The sequence below is a fragment of the Aquarana catesbeiana genome, linkage group LG01, assembly GCF_042186555.1.
Source record: "Aquarana catesbeiana isolate 2022-GZ linkage group LG01, ASM4218655v1, whole genome shotgun sequence".
Classification (NCBI taxonomy): Eukaryota; Metazoa; Chordata; class Amphibia; order Anura; family Ranidae; genus Aquarana; species Aquarana catesbeiana.
The window spans coordinates 688,097,548-688,117,976 of record NC_133324.1 but is presented as its reverse complement, the minus strand read 5'-3'; the positions used below and the strand labels follow the sequence as shown (position 1 = coordinate 688,117,976).

The 20,429-nt window shown below is 40.8% G+C and overlaps 1 protein-coding gene across 2 annotated transcripts in view; it reads left to right on the top strand.

Moving 5' to 3' along the window:
* Window positions 1-20,429, top strand: part of TRPC3 (transient receptor potential cation channel subfamily C member 3) — a 309,905-nt gene that overhangs the window by 171,861 nt on the left and 117,615 nt on the right. For both annotated transcript variants that reach the window (XM_073603492.1, XM_073603502.1), the window contains exon 3: window positions 10,093-10,272. In XM_073603492.1, coding sequence (XP_073459593.1) covers window positions 10,093-10,272 — 180 coding nt within the window. The remainder of the gene's footprint in view (window positions 1-10,092; window positions 10,273-20,429) is intronic.

Here is a 20,429-nt window from a genome sequence, read left to right as displayed (position 1 = left end):
AGCTTGGGGTACGGTAAAGCAAGCATCCATATCAGCAGAACAACACAACAGAACATGACGTAACAGAGCAACAAAAAAACCCACACAAATTAACATTGATATTCAGAGGTAATACTAACTTTGTGTTGGTGCTAAAGTAGTAATACTAACTTTGCATTGGTGTTTAGGATAAAACTGTAACTCTATATTGGTGTTCAGAACTGTGAAGGGCTGATATAAAATATTAGTTTTACTTCTGCTAATTTTGTAACACAGCGGCCCAGCCTCTTGCTCCCTTATAAAGAGAATACTAGTAAAATCAGGTAACATATTTTACATATTTATTGTCATTGCCTTTACTTTCTTCACTGATTTCATTACATTTGGGGAAAAAGTGCTATTTACTCACTTTGCTTTATGTGATAATTTTTCAGGACCATCCAGAGCAATGTATCCTCGGCCCTTTAAACTGTTCCCAGGACAGTTAGAACTTTAGGCATAACATCAGGCCAAAATGTATTCCTTCTGGTGGTGTTTAAGTTAGGCAGTGGTAGCAACTGGAAGAACACTTAAGCAACCATTGGTCAGATATAAATCAAAACCCTATGGGAGTCAGAACCCCAGGGACCTTTTACAGAACCCTATGGTTTAGCGGAACGCGGTTGAAAAACCACAGGGCAAATTTCTTGATTAAAGTGTTACAAAACCCACAACAGTAAAATCAGTCTGTATATGCCGTAAAGCATGCTTGTTATACTCACTGTGGAACCTAAGGGGTTATTCCTCTGCATTGTGTAAAAAGGCTGTTTGATCCTGTCTTCTCTGATCCTGCCCTTCTTCCACAGTCCCCAAACCATCTCCTGATAGAACAGAGCCCCGGGGGCAAGCTGCACATGCTCAGTTTGGTGTGTATTGCTAGAGAGTTTTTCTTTTTCTTGGAAGAGTGCTCATCACAGGGCCAATCAGCACTATCCAGACAGAGGGTCAGGGGTCCTGCAGTCTCAAAGGACAATCAGGGGAGAATGAAAACTGAAAGCTTTAACCAGCCCTCTGCTAGACACTGATAGAAGTCACAAGACTGCTCTAACTGCTGATGAGAAAAGGTATTTAGCAGTTTATATTTACTAAAATAATTGCATTTCCATCTTCTGTGTACTGCGGGAGACCAGATATATTGAATGCAGGATGCTGGGTTTAGTAACACTTTAAATCAAAGGTTGAGCTTTGGCACTCATCCTTCCTTTGCCCACCATTGATCCACTTATGTGAAAGGTATGCTCTGTCCCACCAGGGGCATGATTTTCAGCCTTGCTAGCAGGTTAACAGCTTCAGTGTAGGGGCAGGTTTACTTATATGTATTAGACATATTATGACAGTGAGTTATCCTAATAGCTACTCTATTTTTTAACTAATCTTTTTGGCTTTTAGTATTGTTCAGAGAAGATAGTGCAGGTAGCAAACTGTCTAATATGTTGATATAATCACTGATACATTGTTAACAAAGCGTTAAGCTTACAGGTACATTGACAGTCAGAAGTCACCATTTACTCGTCTGTGTATTCCTTTACATTATACATCACTGACAAGGTGTTTACAGTAATTCTTGGTGTTTACATTCATTTCTGGGGTATCTAAACTGACAGCCTTTTGAAACAGAGGGAAATAGTTACTTCGGGCAGTAATTCTGTGGCACCAGGCTAGGTATTAATATGTGAATGATGAATTAGGATCTGATTTCCTTTGAAGTCACTACATGTGACATGTGTGAAATTTCTTAATTGAGTCAGCTGGAGTCATCCCTGGCTCTTAGTCAGGAGAGCAATAAAAATATCTCACTCCAAAGGCAATCTGTTATTTGCGCTATATCAAAGAGATTGGGCTTAATATATACTTTATTTGGGTGAATCTTCTAAAGACCTCAAGCTAAAAGTAAAAGCTCTCTCCTCCTCCTCCACGGGATAACTCTGGAGGTGCTGTTATTTCATTTTGAAATGTTCTTTAAAGAAACCTCCAAACAGATATACTATAAAATCTACCACTTGGTTCATTTATATTTCATGTAATATAAATTCCCATCACCCTTTGCACAACATAAGAGTGAAAGTTTTTTTGGGATGGGTGTGTAGGCTATGCTCAGAGATCAGGACTTATACAGAATTAAAGTGAATCTCAAGTAAAAAAAAAAATTCTAGATGGATTAGAATGGGTATAAATAGCAGTACAACATGATGGGGGTTCAAGCTATTTAATTAAAAGTTGTGTAACGAATGCCACGTGATTTGGAATTGCAATTCTGCCCGTGATTCCAAATCACAAAGTTTAAATGGAGCCTAAACCTTTCCACCCCTTTTACTCCCCCATCTAGCAAGTGCCTAACCCTGTGGTTTAGCAATAACAAAAAAAATACAGTATATTATTATTTTATATTATTACATAATTGTTATTGCTTCTATACACAATTACACTATAAAACTGAATAAAAATATTCAAATATCTTAACACTTGTAGCCCTCTTTTTGGTGGTGGGGAGAGGGGGGGTAATGAAAAATGTTGCACTAAACCTGTAGGTAAACAAGAGAGCAAGAACCTGCACTTAGAAGAGTGGGTTTTGATTATAAAGATGGAAGTACCTCTACCGAGGAAAGGGCCTCTGTAAGCAGAGGGGATTCCCTTCCAGGGAAATAAATAAGTAACCTAAACAAAGTAGTTGTGAAAAGAAGAACTACTGCAACCAGCATATAACATTAACCATAAGCGTATAGATGCACACAAGTAGATAAATAATATAAACGTTATACAATAAGAGATTAATAACAGTACATACATCCAATGTACAAACAGGTATTATCAGCAAATGGCTTGATAGGAGTCCTGAGTAATTGTGCACATATACAGTACATAGGTGTATACATGTATAGTTATTAATAGAGATGCCAGATGCCTCCGGATGAATGTTGCAGCAAAGTCCTTTTTCAGGGACCCCTGAGGATGATGCAGCATCTGTCTTTGTGTCGGAGATCTGAAGACAAGATAAGATCAGCAGTTATGGGGGTATCCTGCAACTGGCGTCCGACCAGCCTGGAATAGGCTGGTCAGACAACTCCTTACTTCAGTGCCTCCCTAGTAGTTTTTAAAATAAAAAGTGCGATATATACATTTTACTGCAATAAACAGGTTCACTTATTAGCGAGGTGACTCCTACATACATGCATACAGTAGCACAGACATAGCTACCTGCCACTGAGCATGTGAATAACAAAGGCAGGGCAGGAATTTTCAGTCTGTCACAAGGATTTGAATATACACTCAGCAGGATCTACTGTAGCAACATTTAAACATGGCTGAGACGTTCTCTCTTTCCACTTCCTTCTTCCAGGGTTTCAAACCCAACAAAACAGGGACGGGAAGTACATACTGTACATAAAGGAATTTACAGGCAATTACAAATTAAAACAGTAAAGGGCAGGAGAGCCATACACAGTTTTTAGCTGGGAAGACAGTCTGAGATTTTGAGCCTATGGAATACTGTGTTATGCACAGGGTTGCTATAAAAGTGCTGGAAAGGATAATTAGAAGCTCTTAAGGCAATATATCTATTCATAGATAGGGGGGTGCAAAGGAGAAATGTGGTTAGCAACAGCATGATCACAAAATATGTTCCTGTGCATTTGACATCAGAAACCCTCCCTAGTGGGGCCTCCTTTCCACCCTTATGCCCTGTACACACGATCGGACATTGATTGGACATTCCGACAACAAAATCCATGTTTTTTTTCCAACGGATGTTGGCTCAAAGTTGTCTTGCATACACACGGTCGCACAAAGTTGTTGGAAAATCCGATCGTTCTGAACGCGGTGGTGTAAAACACGTACGTCGGGACTATAAATGGGGCAGTGGCCAATAGCTTTCATCTCTTAATTTATTCTGAGCATGCGTGGCACTTTGTGCGTTGGATTTGTGTACACACGATCGGAATTTAACCGATCGGATTTTGTTGGCAGAAAATTTTATAGCATGCTCTCAAACTTTGTGTGTCGGAAATTCCGACGGAAAAAGTCAGATGGAGCCCACACTCGATCGGAATTTCCGACAACACAATCAGATCGCACTTTTTCCGTTGGAAAATCCGACCGTGTGTACAGGGCATTAGACCCAATAGCAGCCATGTGGGCTACTATGGTTATAGTTACAACACTGCATGTGTTCTATCCCCTAACCACCCTATCCAAAGTTAGAACAAAAGTTTTTAGCTTAAGAAACACTTTAATTCTTTATACAATTTAAATCTTCTGAACTCTAATACCATCTGTATTTGTCAGACCAGCACGTATGAACTAGCTCTATAAGCCTATTGTTCATCTCACTTTAGTTAGCTATGCTAAAATGTAGATATGATCACTGGTAAAGTAAAATTGGTGTATTAGTGCAATAAAACTACTAGGAAGTATTAATTATGAAAAAGGTGGTGTCCTTATGTTCCCCCCCGTACACCATATTATACAGTACGTGAAATATAAATGACTAGTTAGAACATTATGAAACTCTTCCTGTATTGTACAGTCTAGTCCCAGTGGTCTTAAAATATCTTACACATGAGTAGCATGCTTGAGGATTGTGACGTGGGAAGCCAAAAACAGCCTAGGATTGCTTGTTGTCATTGAGCTTTTAAAAAACAGGCCAGTAAACTATACCCAAGAGACCATGCAGCCTGTGATTAAACTCTTTGTGGATCTCATATTATATCTCACATTGATCTGTGATATGGACATGGTTTGTGGTGGTTCATTGCATTCTCTAAAGTCCAAATAGCCCTTCTCATGAAAAAAACATGCTCAGCAGGTCATAAATGATAAAACAAAGCAAAGCATCAGTGTGTGACAATGACAATGTTAAGGACATTTCATTAAAGTGTTACTAAACCCAGGACCCTGCATTCACTATATCTGGTTTCCCACAGTACACAGAACATGGAAATACAATTATTTTAGTAAATATAAACTGCTAAATATCTTTTCTCTTCAGCAGTATATAGCAGTCTTGTGACTTCTATCAGTGTCTGGTTAAAGCTTGTTGGAGGAGATTTCATTCCCCTCTGATTGTCCTATGAAGCTGCAGGACCCCTGACCATCTGTCTGGACAGTGCTGATTGGCCCTGTGCTGATCACCTGCACCCTTCCAAGAAAAAAAAAACTCTCTAGCAATACACACCAAAATTAGCATTTTCAGAGTGTCCTCAAGGCTCTTTACTATCAGGAGATAGATTGGAGGCAGTAAAAGAAGGGGAGGATTATAGAAAACAGGATCAAACAGCCGTTTTACACAATGCAGAGGATTAACCCCTTAGGTTCCACAAAGACTATAACAAGTATGCTTTACTGATTTTACTGTGGGTTTAGTAACACTTTAAGTTTTCTCATTTCTTTGTTTACTCTCTAAAACAGCACCACTGTAAACATGCTTTTACTTTGGCAAGCAATTCATATGTACACCTGGAAAAAAAATTAAAAAGAAAAATCTGTTTATTTTAACATAGTGAACACTCTTTAGGGTTTAAAAGCAGACACGGGATGGATTTTCAAATATCCTTCCACGAGTCTCCAAACCAGGTTTGCTGTTTTATGCAAAAACCTGCTTCTGTGAAAGGAATTGAGCTATGGCTGTGCCTTAGCTGGTTCATTACAGTGTTGGGTTGTATTAATTACCAACAATAAGGTGCCAGAGGTAGGAGGGAGCAAGTCAGGGGTCAATACTGTTCTGGGGACTGGACTTATTAAAAGTTATTTAGTAATATGTGCAGCATCTGTAAATGCTAAGGGCAAAGCCCTGAATCCTTGGGAGGAGAGACTGTCTAATGAATCAAAAAATCAAACTCTGTAGCCTCAGAGATCTCACCATTGAAGGAAGACAGCAGTACTCTGCAGCAAGATCCTTCCTGTGGTGCAGTACCTTGCCTAGGCCTGGCCCCACCGGTGCAAACACCTCCAAGGCAAACACCGGGCATTGTTTCACTTCATCTAGTACTCCATGAGTAAAGTAGGCTGTCATGCTCAAGGAACTGCTCAAAGGCAGTAAGGGCATGCCTGACATTGCTACCCTGCTGGGGGGCGGGTTTGTTGCATGTAACTGCAGAGAGACCTCCAACAGGCACAAAGATCTGGCATTGATGGCAATCCATTTGGGGTTGCATTTGAGGACTTTCATGCATGCCAGAAACAAGAGCAGATACCGGGACTGCCCCAATTGCATGTCTTCTGGAAGTGCCCCTTTGTACCAAACCTGTTGAGGGCCTTGGAACCAGAACTTTATACCACAGACAGCTCTCATCCACTTTTGGGTGCTGAACAGAATATTATGTGGTGCATTTCCACAGGAGAACATTGATGGCGCCTGATGGGTAATTTATTGCTTTAGAGACTCTTTGTAGTGTGCCAGAAAGCACCTCATCCACCAGATTGAGAGGATGACTATTGAGAACTGTCGCAGACTGGTCCACAGTATGCTCAGAGAGTATACCCTTATGGACTTTAAGAATTAAGAAAATATCTGAGAAGATTTCCCCTTCTCCCAACTCTCCCTTATATGTCTTTGCCTTTCAACAAAGCTCTGGGCCTGCAAACTCTTCCCCCCCCCCCCTCCCCTATTCCTACCCCCTATCCCCCATCACACCCATTGCTTGTTGAAATGTTTTTTGAACAGTTTGCTTTGTTGCAGTACCATGTGGGACATGTGGGGCAGTGGTCAAACTCAGGCACTTCATGTCAGATATTGTGCTGGTAGATATTTTGGTGGTACCCTGGGGTCCAAATAATGCATGATGTAATGGTTCAGGGAACTTTGCTCTTCATAACACATTAGGCCCCATACCACTAAGTGAATGTAATTTATTTGTATGACTGGAACTGTATTGTTATGTGTTGTATTTATGAGCTGGATCGGAGTGCATGGGAGAATGTAGCCTGATAAAGTATGTATTTTCTATATTTTTATCGCAAATATCTGTTTATTCAATTTTTTCAGAATACAAAGAGAATAAAAAGCGCAAGGCGTAAAGGAAAGCCACCAGCACTGCAAACCAACATCATAAGCTATATCCCAAACAAATTACAATCCAAATGATTGGTCACAAAAGCAGATAAAAAAGTTTACCACATAACAAAATCACTAAATGATTGCTTTTAAACCCTAGAAAGAGTTTATTAGGTTTTTTATGGTTAATTTATTAAAGGATGAAATTAAAAATTAACAAAAGCAACAAATAACATCAATTCATGAAGGCCAGTGGTGCCGAAGAAACATTTTACTGGATTACTAAAAGCATTTTCTCGGTTTACCTTAAATCAAAGTTCTGTATAATCCATTGAGACCTGGTTCATCATAGGTTTTATTGTGTTTCTGGGAACAACAGCACGCTCCTATAAAATGATTGTTCTTGATTAGATGTTATGTTGATGTTATGTAACCTCTCTTTCATGCTCCATGTAGATGAGGCTGCATTGGGCCTAGAGGGTAGGCAGTTTAAGGACCAAGGAATGCACAGGAAAAGGCTACAATTGTTAATGTTAGTTAGTTACAGTAGTTAGTATCCGTTCCTGATTATATATTGCAATATTTATACCACAAGAAAACCTTTGCAGTTTTAGCAGGTCAACTGTGATGCCGCGTACACATGGGAGGACTTTTCGACCGGACTGGTCCGACGGACTTTCCGACGGACTTCCGACGGACTTTTGACTGACTTCTGACGGACTTTTGAACAAATGGACTTGCCTACACACGATCACACCAAAGTCGACGGATTTGTACATGATGATGTACGACCGGACTAAAATAAGGATGTTGACAGCCGGTAGCCAATAGCTGCCCTAGCGCGGGTTTTCCTCCGTCGGACTAGCATACAGACAAGCAGATTTTTCGACCGGACTCGAGTCCGTCAGAAAGATTTGAAACATGTTTTAAATCTAAAGTCTGTCAGATTTTTGGCCGAAAAAGTCCACTGCAGGTCCGATGGAGCACACACGGTCGGACTGTCCGCCAGATTCGGTCCTCCGGACCAGTCCGGTCGAAAAGTCCGCCCGTGTGTACACGGCATAACAGTATGCGGATCACTGGCCTTTAACTGAACAAGATGTAGTCGTAGCTACCTCAATAGTTTAATTATAGCTGCATTTAATTAACCCCTATGTGTACTACATAGACACAAAGAAACTTTATGGAAGTACACAGGGCCTATATAGTACATGCTATCTTTCTTCCCCACGTTTGCTTCCCCCTCGCAATTGCTGGGGGAAAAGGTTTTTTTTCATTTTCATTTTTTAAATAAAATTTGTTTCTCCTTATTAAACCTTAGTTTCTCATAATCAGCCCTAAATGCAGCTTTCTTCCCTTTCTCCACTTTACTATTTTCCAAATTTATTTTGTATTTCTGCTTTTCTAATGTTACATTTTGCAAAATAATTAACATTGACAAAAAACTATTTTTCTAATCTTGTAAATAATAATATAACCAATACTTGGTACCAGAATCATAATTTTATTGTCATTTTAATTAGAACAAGCAATAACAGTATTTTTTTAAACTAACACTGATAGCAAGTCAGCTGTTAAGGGGGCACCTTACTTTATTTTGGAGGATTTTCTTTTTAATTCTATATATAGTGTCTATATATAGCACGTTGTTGTCTATACATTTTTATTTTTAAGCAGTAGTTACATTTTTTGAATATAAAACAATATTTTTTATTTACCTTTAAAAAAAAAAACAACAGAATTATTTTAAGCTAAGAATCAACCTGTTATATTTGATGCATCATCCATATTTATTAAATTATCTTATAAAGCCCTTTATGTAGCTTGGTACTGCTTAGTAAACTTGACAAAATAATGTCTTGGTTGATGGATGATCCTGAGGCTTTATTCCTAAAAGGAATGCACAGTAAATGAACTGGAACACGTTGCATTTTACAACTACCCTAGGATTAATGCTGTTTTCTTATATACAATCAAAAAGCAGTGTTCTGTAGAATAACATCATGTGGCCAAATATCTCATGGTAAATAAAATAAAAAAACTTGCCCAAAAAAATTGGAGATGAAATGATATGGTTTTAGTTTTATAGACTGCACATATATAGAAGATTAAATTGTTTGTTACTCTAACAAAAAAATAGATCCTGTTCCCTTAAAGCATGTTATACAGCACAGTGCTTATGTTGTATAATTTGGCCTCCTCAATCACCTGAAATACCTGGCTGATCCTGCCTGGCCATGCCTTCCCCCCTGTAAACTGACTACGGTTTATCGTGGCTGTTGAGCCCTGACTCCGTGGTCAGTTTACGTGCCTCCGTCATCCGCAGCCATCCTCTCTGCTCTTCTGTGTCCTCCTCTGTCCTCCTCCCCCTCTCCCTCCCTGCCTGTCAGCTCCGTCCATTTCACAATCCTCCCCTCCTGCTGCTCTCGTATCTATAGTATAAGCATGCCATCCCCTCTGTCATATAACGCTATGTGTCCCTGTGCCTGTGCTGTATAAAAACAATGCCTATTATACCTTATATCAGAGCATCTCCTGGAGCTCACATGACTCCTCAGATCTCTCTCCTCTCTCCTCCCCTCCTCAGCCGGGCAGAGGAGAGAGCTGACGAGTCACGTAAGCGCTGGAAGATGCTCTGATATAAGGTATAATCTGCATTCTTTTAATAACCACTTTAAAGAACAACAACTCAAGCATGATTTCTGAGTTTTTGATGAAGTTTGGTAAGATTGGATCCCCAGCAGGGTTTTTCTTACTGTCCCTATATTGTTTAAATAATTGCCTATGGGGAATTAATTAGAGAATTCTCCCTTTTAAATGATTATGTTTAGTAATATACGCTGGTGACAGTATTTTGACAGGGAGATAGGGATCCTGACAGTAGTGAAGAGCCAGCAGGTGGCCCAAAACTTGATGGGCTCCATTCAAAGTGGAGAAAGCCCTTCTCGGCAATAGCTAACTGTCAAAGTGATTTAAGTTGGTATGGTAACTGCTGGATATTATTGTTGTTTTCTTCTACATGAGTTTTTACATATTTATATCAGACTGTCGGTGATACTGTTTGATCTTTAATTTGATCTTTTCAGAATGACTATCGTAAGCTGTCTATGCAATGCAAGGACTTTGTGGTTGGTGTCCTTGACTTGTGTCGGGACTCTGAAGAAGTAGAGGCAATCCTAAATGGAGATGTGGATGCTGAGCCTGTGGATTCTCACAGACCGTCACTAAGCCGAGTTAAGCTGGCTATAAAATATGAAGTCAAGAAGGTACGTGTACATTTTAAAAATATTATCATTCGGTCAGTCCAACCAACATAAAGTAATTGATTCTGAAGCAAATAATGACTCTGAAAGCATTAAGTTACTAATAGACACTAAATATATATAGTTAACCACTTCAGCCCCGCAAAGATTTACCCCCTTAATGACCAGGCCATTTTTTTGCGATACGGCACTGCGTTGCTTTAACTGATAATTGCGCAGTCATGCGATGTTGTACACAAACAATATTGATGTCTTTTTTTCCCCACAAATAGAGCTTTTGGTGGTATCTGATCACCTTTGCGATTTTTATTTTTTGCGCTATAAACAAAAAAAATCAACAATTTTGAATAAAAAGCAATATTTTTTACTTTTTGCTATAATAAATATCCAAAAAAAATTATTATAAAAAAAATAAATAAATAAAAAAATGTATTCATGAGTTTAGGCCAATATGTATTCTTCTACATATTTTTGGTAAAAAATCCCAATAAGCGTATATTGAATGGCTTGCGCAAAAGTTATAGGATAGATTTATGGCATTTTTATTTTTTTATTTTTTAACTAGTAGTGGCGGTGATGAGTGATTTTTATTGGGACTGCGACATTGCGGTGGACAGATTGAACACCTTTGACACTTTTTTGGGACCAGTGACATTTATGCAGCGATCAGTGCTATAAAAATGCACTGATTACTGTATAAATTACACTGGCAGGGAAGGGGTTAACACTAGGGGACGATCAAGGTGTTAAGTGTGTCCTAGGGAGGTGTTTCTAACTGTGGGGAGAGTGGACTGACTGGGAGAAGAGAGAGATTGCTGTTCCTGATCACTAGGAACTGACGATTACACTATACTCCCCTGTTGGAACGGGGATCTGCTTTGTTTATACTGGCAGATCCCCGTTCTGCCTCTCTGTGGAGCGAACGCGGATGGCCGGTGGACATTGCAGACGTCGACCATGCGCATTGGCTCCGGCGCCGTGCAAGCGCCCACCGTGTCTATTACATGGAGCGCTGTACGGGTACGGCGATTCGCGCAATAGAGCCGCCCTGCCGCAGTATAACTGCGGCAGGGCGGCAAGTGGTTAATGTTGCTTTACAAATAGTGTTTTTTACTAAAAATATACAGTATATACTTTGAAATGAAATTTTTTTTAAAATTGAAAACCTATCCAAAGGAACAAGATGGTTTATGATGGGCGTGGAGCACTTGTGTGGATACTTCTTGCCAGTCTTCCTGATCTTCCAGGCCAGTGTTTCTCAAACGTTTTGTCTTGCGGCGCACCAAAAAGATCACAAAATTTTCACGGCACACCTGAAAATATTTAACAATTTTTGTGGTGAAGAACATATTTATTTTTATATATACCTGTATATTTAATTTTAATTTAATGTGAAGGATGTGCCTGCTTTCGAGAGCAAATCAGATTGAAGTGAGGCTCCAAAGTCGTCAAACAAGCGCGCATTTCATCGTCAATTTTAAGAAGTTTCTCTCTTTTTTCGATTTGATTTCAGTCAGTGCTGAAAATGCTCAAACTCACAAAACCACAAAGACACAAATGGCAGAATTACTTTGATTGCTTTTGAACTGATTGCAGGATGTGACTTCTTGATTGAGATCCAAAACGTATCCAGGCTCTTTTTGAGAGATGTTGACTGAAATATATAATTAGAGCGATAGAGTTCTCCCAAGATCTTGCACAAGTCTCACGTTACAAAAGGAACCAATGAATGACAGACTGACAGAGATTGCGTTTTTATATACCGTATTTATCGGCGTATAACACGCACTTTTTTCCCCTTAAAATCAGGGGAAAATCGCGGGTGCGTGTTATACGCCGATCCCCTGCGATCCTGAACTTCAAAATCGGTGACCGCGATTTGAAAATGGCGCCGCCAGCACCGAAATACACAGAGCCGGTCCTCAGCTCTTCTCGGCCACTTTCGGCTTCACTCGAGCGCCGCCCGAACCTAGCCGAGTGTACTCGGCTAGGTTCGGATAGCTCCGCTCACAATCACGCCCATCCCGGGCGGGACTACGAGTGGAGCCGAAAGTGATCGAGAGCCGCCGAGAAGAGCTGAGGACCGACTCTGTGTATTTCGGCACCGGCGGTGCCATTTTCAGATCGCAGTCAGCGATTTTGAAGCTCAGGATCGCAGGGGATCGCAGGGGAGCCATTTTCAAACTGCTGTGACAATGAAAAATCACTGCAGTTTAACTGCAGCCTGAGCAAGGCTGCAAATGGACAAAGAAAGCTGCAGATCAGCACTGGCAAAGCTGCAAGGCTGCAAATGACACTAATGCCGCGTACACACGGTCGGACTTTTCGTCTACAAAAGTCCGACAGCCTGTCCGACAGACTTTCGGCGGACTTGCAGCAGACTTTCTAACGAACGGACTTGCCTACACACGACCACACAAAAGTCCGACGGATTCGTACGTGATGACGTACACCGGACTAAAATAAGGAAGTTCATAGCCAGTAGCCAATAGCTGCCCTAGCATGGGTTTTTGTCCGTCGGACTAGCACACAGACGAGCGGATTTCGGGTCCGTCGTAGTTACGACGTAAAGATTTGAAGCATGTTTCAAATCTAAAGTCCGTCGGATTTGAGGCTGAAAAAGTCTGCTGAAAGTCCGGAGAAGCCCACACACGAACGGATTACCAGCCAGCTTTAGTCCGTCGGCGTCCGTTGGACTTTTGTAGACGAAAAGTCCGACCGTGTGTACGCGGCATTAGGCTGCTGACTGCAAGGCTGCAAATGAGACTGGACAAGCATGCAGATGGACGCTGTGCAAGGCTGCATTGATGGGCATTTAAATGTAAGTTTTTTTCCTTAAAACATTTTTTTCCTTATAATTCCCTCCTAAACTTGGGGTGCGTGTTAAACGCTGGTGCGTGTTATATGCCGATAAATATGGTATGTTACTTTTTAACTTTTGCAACATTAATTTAACATTTAATTGTTCGATATGTTCAAGGTTTCCAAATGGTAGCAATTTTAAATATTTTTCAAAACTCCCATGGTACACCTGCAAATCTCTTGCGGCACACTAGTGTGCCATGGCACACAGTTTGAGAATCACTGTTCTAGACCCATCTATAGCAAGACTAGACTTATTAACTATATTTAACGCTTTCAGGGCTATAGCATTGAATTTAACTGGGACAAATGACACCTATGATAGTACAGCTAGAATGAAAGGGGAAAACAAAAGGAAAAATAGCTACCTTTATCAAAATAAATACATTGGGCTAATAGTTTGTTTCAAGGTTAGTTTTTATTTTACATAACTCTAGCAATAACAGTGTGACTTTAATTGAAACCTTCTTTTATCATTGCCATTGGGACACTAACAAGTTGCAAGAGAGATTTGCAATGTTACATGAGAGCAGTCCCATTACATGTGGCTGCCATGCTACAAAAGAGTGAGAGATACATGTCACAGGAGACACCCATGTTTGAAAATGCTACACAAGACTGACACTAATCGCATGTTCCATATTACCTTGAGCATGAAGCATACTTCTCTAGGTGCTCTGCATGCTAAACAGATAGACGCCAAACCCTAATTCCAAACGGCAAAGAACCACAGTCAAGCCACATTTCAATTATTTTGACTTGCTCCGCCTGATAGACATGTGCACTGCCGAAAAATTTGTTGTTTTTTTTTTTCGTTTTTGTTTCATTCGTTTGTTTGTTTTTTTCAGGTTATTCATTATGATCGAAATTCATTATATCGAATAAATTCGTAACTTCAGATAAATTCAAATTAGTTACGTTCCATTTGTTTAGATGCGGTATTCGTTATTTCGATAATTCGTAATAATCCAAAATTCAAAAATACTAAATTCAAAATCGTACTCATGCTGACGGATTGTGTTTTACAATTCCATTGAAGTATTAAGAGTTATATTTCAGGATCAAGTGCTAGGCTTTAGGTGGGGGGTGGGGTGGTTAAGTGCCAGGATTATTCTTGCTTACAGTGTTGAAAGACCTGCATATACTGGAACCAAAAACTAGTTTGTAATATGCCCTACGATAGAATTGTCAGCTAGTCATGGTTGAAGGTTTCATGGCTGTTCCAACTTTGTACACCAGAGCTGAAATGTTTAGATGGAAGGTCCCCACCTCATGTCATCAAATAAGGCAATTCTTAAAGCGATACTAAAGCTTTGATTTTTTTGAATTAAAATAATAAACATGTTATACTTACCTCCTCCTCTTCTTGGGGCCCCCCACTGGTGCTCCTGGCTCCACCTCTTCAGTGAGCCCCCCATAGAAAGCCACTTTCTATGGGGGCACTTGTGCGGGCTCGACACAGACAGGGCAGCTCGGCCCTGACCCCCAGCTCCCTCGTGACAGAATTTGATTGACACTCCCACTGCTATCAATCTGCTCAGTGAGAAGGGAGAGAGTGGAGAGAGCCGCTACTCCTGTACACATTGCTGGATCAAGATTGGGCTCCGGTAAGTATAAGGGGGCTGGGGGGATCCTCTGGCACAGAAGGTTTTTTACTTTAATGCATAGAATACATTAGGTAAAAAACCTTCAGCCTTTACAACCACTTTAAGAAACTGAGTAGATTTACAGCAATGCCTTGTATTGCTCTATTAGAACCTTAATGGCTTTGTACAGTCTATAGGTTTAGCCTATATTTAACCACTTGCTTACTGGGCACCTAAACCCCCCTCCTGCCCAGACCAATTTTCAACTTTTAGTGCTGTCACTCTGTGAACGACATTTGCGCGGTCATACAACACTGTACCCAAATTAAATTTTCTATAATTTTTTTCCCACAAATATAGCTTACTTTTGGTGGTATTTGATCACCCCTGCGTTTTTTATTTTTTGTTAAAAAAAATTAAAAAAGACCGAAATTAAAAAAAAAAAAGTACAAAACCGTTTTATATTTTGTTAATAAATTTTGCAAACAGGTCATTTTTCTCCTTCATTGATTCTGATGAGGCTGCACTGATGGGCACTGATAGGCTGCACTGATGGGCACCGATAGGCTGCATTGATGGGCAGTGATAAGGCAGCACTGATGGGCACTGGTAAGGTGGCACTGATGGGCACTAATAGGCGGCACTGGCGGGCACTGATGAGGTGGCATTGGTGGGCACTGATAGGTGGCATTGGTGGGCACTGAGAGGTGGCACGGATGGGTGGTACTGATGGGAGGCACTGATGGGCGGCAGTGATTGGCACTAATAGGTGGCACTGATAGGTGACACTGATAGTTGGTACTGATGGGCACTGATGGGTGGCAGTGATGGGCACTGACGGGCACTGGTAGGTGACACTGATAGGCAGCACTGCTAGGTGGCACTGATAAGGCACTGATTGGCACCACTGGTGGGCATTGATAGGTGGCACTTGTGGGCATTGATAGGTGGCACTGATTGCTTGCACTGTGGGCACTGATTTGTGGCACTATGGGCACTGGCAGGTGGCACTGGCAGGGTTCGCCTCTTCCACTTCGGGACCGATGTCCCTTCAACAGAAGCCGGTGATCGGCTTTTTTTTCTGCTCACGCTGTTAGCGTGAGCAGAAAAAAAACGATTAACGTTCTTCTGTTTACATCACGTGATAAGCTGTCATTGGCTGGCAGCTGATCGTGGTAAGGGGCCAGTATCGACCCCTTACTCCGATCTGTGATCACCCGAGTCTCATTGACTTGGTGCTCACATCACGCGCCGCATGTGCCCGAGCGTGCATAGGGGAGGCCGTCTATTGATGGCCTCCCGGCAAAGTAGATCCACGCTGTAGCCGTCATTCGGCTATAGCGCGGATCTGAAGGGGTTAATATATTAGGTATGTGCATTGAATTTCAAATCCAAATCTAATACATACTGTAGATTTTTTATAAGTCTTTAAAAACAAGGAAACAGCTAATGCATATGATAAAGAACTGGCATTTTCCTTGATTCCATCAAAAAGAAAATTGTGCATTAAGAGGTTAGTTTGAGGTTTTATAATGTAATTTTTTTATTTTTAAACAATTATATTGTCCACTGTCCATGCTCGGGCTTCTTCACTCATGAGCCACACTCCTCAAAGTGTAATAAGAAAACATTTTAGCACTTTTCAGAAAATGTTGCACTTACTGGAATGATTCTAGTAAGACCACATTTTTCTGAGAAGGCTAAACATTTAAGAGGTAATGATTGTAGATGACCAGGTAAAGTAAGTTTCCTTTTTAAACAATATTCTTAGATATTTTGAGATACTTTTTTTTTTCTTTTGTGTACTATTAAATGAGTGCTGCCTTATTTCATATATTATGTAGCAGGGGAACAAATCTACTCTTTAACCCATTCCCACCCAGACACAGGGGAAGTGACCTCAGCAGCATACCTTCGGTACATGGCCGCCAGGGGGAACTAGCATACTCTCTCTTACCTGTGGAGACATTTGCAGGAGGCGTCCTGGTTTAATAGGTACCTTATACCAATGGATCCTGCATTGCCCCTTTCACACAAGTTTTGTTTCCAGAAGATCTAGAGGTTACAGGAACAAAGAGTTCACACCAGAAATACCTTTTGTTAGTTTACTGAATCAATGGAAGCAAAGAAATTTGCATACTTTAGCCTTCCCATAAAGGTGGCAGCACACAATTCTGTGTCGAATGAAAGGAAAGAAGAGATGAGAGGCTCATACCTACATGAGGGATGTCCCAGATTCCAGCATCCCCGAGCAGGGGGATGTTAGTAGTCCCATAATGCAAAGTCTCTTAAATTCCTCCAGCTTCCCCCTAAGAGGACGCTACACTAAACAGGCTTCCTGCCCACGTGTTAGTTCATGCTGTCCTCCAAAGGGAAAACTAGTATTCACTTTCCTTGTGGTAACTAACCAACAAATTTCTCTGGCTTTCTAATATATCCTTACCTAGGTTACCCCTCTCCTAACAGGGGCAGGGCTGACACTTAAACCTACAAACTTCTGAGCCTCTCTTGACTTATGGCTATCAGAACATCTAGTGGCAAAAGAGTGGCTTAACAGGGAATTACAATGAATTGCCTCTGTGCCCTACCCTGCATTGCTAACATTTTTGTGAACCTTAGCTTATTTGTGTAGCAGCCATTTCCATTGCAGAAATGATAGAGGGCTAGGAGACAATCACTCCTGGGCCATCAGTTTGCATGCTAAAAAGAGTAAATGTATTACCAATAATTTAAGTGTCTGATGTAACAAACCTTCTGGGATGATGCTCAAAAGTGCAAACTTTGAATCCTTTGGCAGTGAAAAAGACATATACTGGTAATTTTTCCTGAAAAAATAAATGACCAATGATGTCCAACCCCATAAGTACAGTTTTTGCAAAAACATTTTTGATTGTTGATCTGTTTGCTTGTGTAAATCTATAGAACCAAATGTATAATTCATTGGCTCCTAGGCCTACCACTTTGTACCATCCTGCTTTTGTATGGTGCAGAGTGGGTTCTCAAATACACAGTATACTATTCCAATGACAGAAATGCTCAGTTTTTTTGGACAGTAAGTGAAACCAAGAAGCTGACAAGGTGACAGTCTGGACCTGTTATTATACAAGGGAATGCATGGATGGCTGTGCACCACCCCAGCAGCCCTGTCATCTAGGCCACAGGCTATGTTGCTTATACAGAAATCCAGGCCTCTAGTTTGATAACAATATAGAGATTAGTACATGGTAAATATAAATGCACACAGGTGCTCAATGGCCGTTCTATGCAACAGCAAGTACATAGATGTACATAATATGTAGGGTGGTATATAAGGTTAGCATGCTCTTGCGGAAGGAAGATCCCTAGACACTCGTTTCTAGTGATTTCTATTCCTACTGATAGGTGGTTGTCTTTTGGCAGCAATCAGCAAAGTGTTAGCATTTTCTTAAGAACTCAATAACATGGTAAGGTAAACTTGTTCTCCAAAAAAAAGCAAGCTTATATACAAACTAGCTCTATCTAGTGTGTGCATCAGATAAGAAGTGAAAATAGTGTTCTGTCCAACAATAACATTGATAAAGTTTTTTTCTGATCACCAAATGTCCCAATAAACATGTTTTATAGACAAGACTTGTATATACAAGCACAAAAAGGCCTTTGTTGCAAGACTCTATGTGTGTCTTTTACCATGCACAAATGAATTAAAGCAGAGTTCCGCCTGGGAATAAAAATTAAAAGTCAGCAGCTACAAATACTGCAGCTGCTGTCTTTTAATATATGGACACTTATCTGTCCAGGGAGCCTGCGATGTTGGCACCCGAAGCCGATCTTCGGATGGACTCACGGGTGCTGCCACCACCATTCCTGGTAAGGGAACCAGGAGATGAAGACTTTCAGCTTCACGCCTGGTTTCCTACTGCACATACACGAGTCGCCTTGCATGTTCTGAATGGTCCGTACTGTCTTCTGGGACCTGTGTGTCTCCCAGGAGACAACGGGGGGAAGGAGGAGGGGCCAGACATGGCATAGTTCACCGCAGAAAGTGCAGTGAACTATGTCCGGAAGTGAGAGCAAATACCTGCATTTGACAGGTATCTGCTCTCCCCTCCCCCCTGAAATGTGCCAAATGTGACACCGGAGCGGGGGAGAAATCCGATAAGCGGAAGTTCCATTTCTGGATGGAACTCCACTTTAAGAAAGACATCATCATATTTCTATTTTATTTGTTAGTTCTATTACATTTACTACACTATGGTGTTGGTTTATGCTTCCTTGTATGTGAGCGAATGGAGGTAAGCAGTTGATTGATGGAAGCATAGAGCGGACCCCATCGGAGGAGAGAGATGCATTACATCCTGCCTTACATCACCCGATAGCATCAAAAGCCTGGTACACACCTTAACTTTTTTCATTCCAGCTAGCAGGCAATGTTAGTGTGGCAATCTTCCCCGCTGAGCCTTTGCGTTCTGACAGGGAGACTAAGCTCATCCCCCCTAACACCCCACCCCATCGGATGCTGGTTTTCCAACATGCACATTCAACAGAAGCCATTCATGGGACCGGCTTCTGTCAGATGAAAAGCTGTACACATGGACCAAAAGTCATCTGGTTCCTGCCAAGCTGACTGTTTTTAGCTGATTTACAGCCCATGTGTACCCAGCATCAGGGTCTAAATAGCCAGTGAGAGTTCATCTATAATGAGGTTTATTGCACGGTGTTGAATTAGTAATGTGAACACTTTTGGACTGAACTTGTTTGCACAAGATTGCATATGTGGACTATTATTGGATTCACATGATATCATTATTGTAGATTTACTTTGTATTATCACTGGTTATATTATCTATGTGACACAATTGATTCATAATTAGGGATGGGCCGAACACCCCCTAATTTGAATCGCACCAGAACATGCGAACAGGCAAAAAATGTATGCGAATATGCAAACCCTATTAACCACTTCAGCCCCGGAAGGTTTTACCCCCTTCCTGACCAGAGCACTTTTTACAATTCGGCACTGCGTCGCTTTAACTGCTAATTGCGCGGTCATGCAATGCTGTACCCAAACGAAATTTGCGTCCTTTTCTTCCCACAAATAGAGCTTTCTTTTGATAGTATTTGATCACCTCTGCCGTTTTTATTTTTTGCGCTATACACGGAAAAAGACCGAAAATTTTGAAAAAAAATGATATTTTCTACTTTTTGTTCTAAAAAAAATCCAATAAACTCAATTTTAGTCATACATTTAGGCCAAAATGTATTCGGCCACATGTCTTTGGTAAAAAAAATGTCAATAAGTGTATATTTATTGGTTTGCGCAAAAGTTATAGCGTCTACAAACTAGGGTACATTTTCTGGAATTTACACAGCCTTTAATTTATGACTGCCTATGTCGTTTCTTGAGGTGCTAAAATGGCAGGGCAGTACAAAACCCCCACAAATGACCCCATTTTGGAAAGTAGACACCCCAAGGAATTTGCTGAGAGGCATGTTGAGCCCATTGAATATTCATTTTTTTTGTCCCAAGTGATTGAACAATGACAAAAAAAAAAAAAAAAAAAAAAATTACAAAAAGTTGTCACTAAATGATATATTGCTCACACAGGCCATGGGCATATGTGGAATTGCACCCCAAAATACATTTAGCTGCTTCTCCTGAGTATGGGGATACCACATGTGTGGGACTTTTTGGGAGCCTAGCCGCGTACGGGGCCCCGAAAACCAATCACTGCC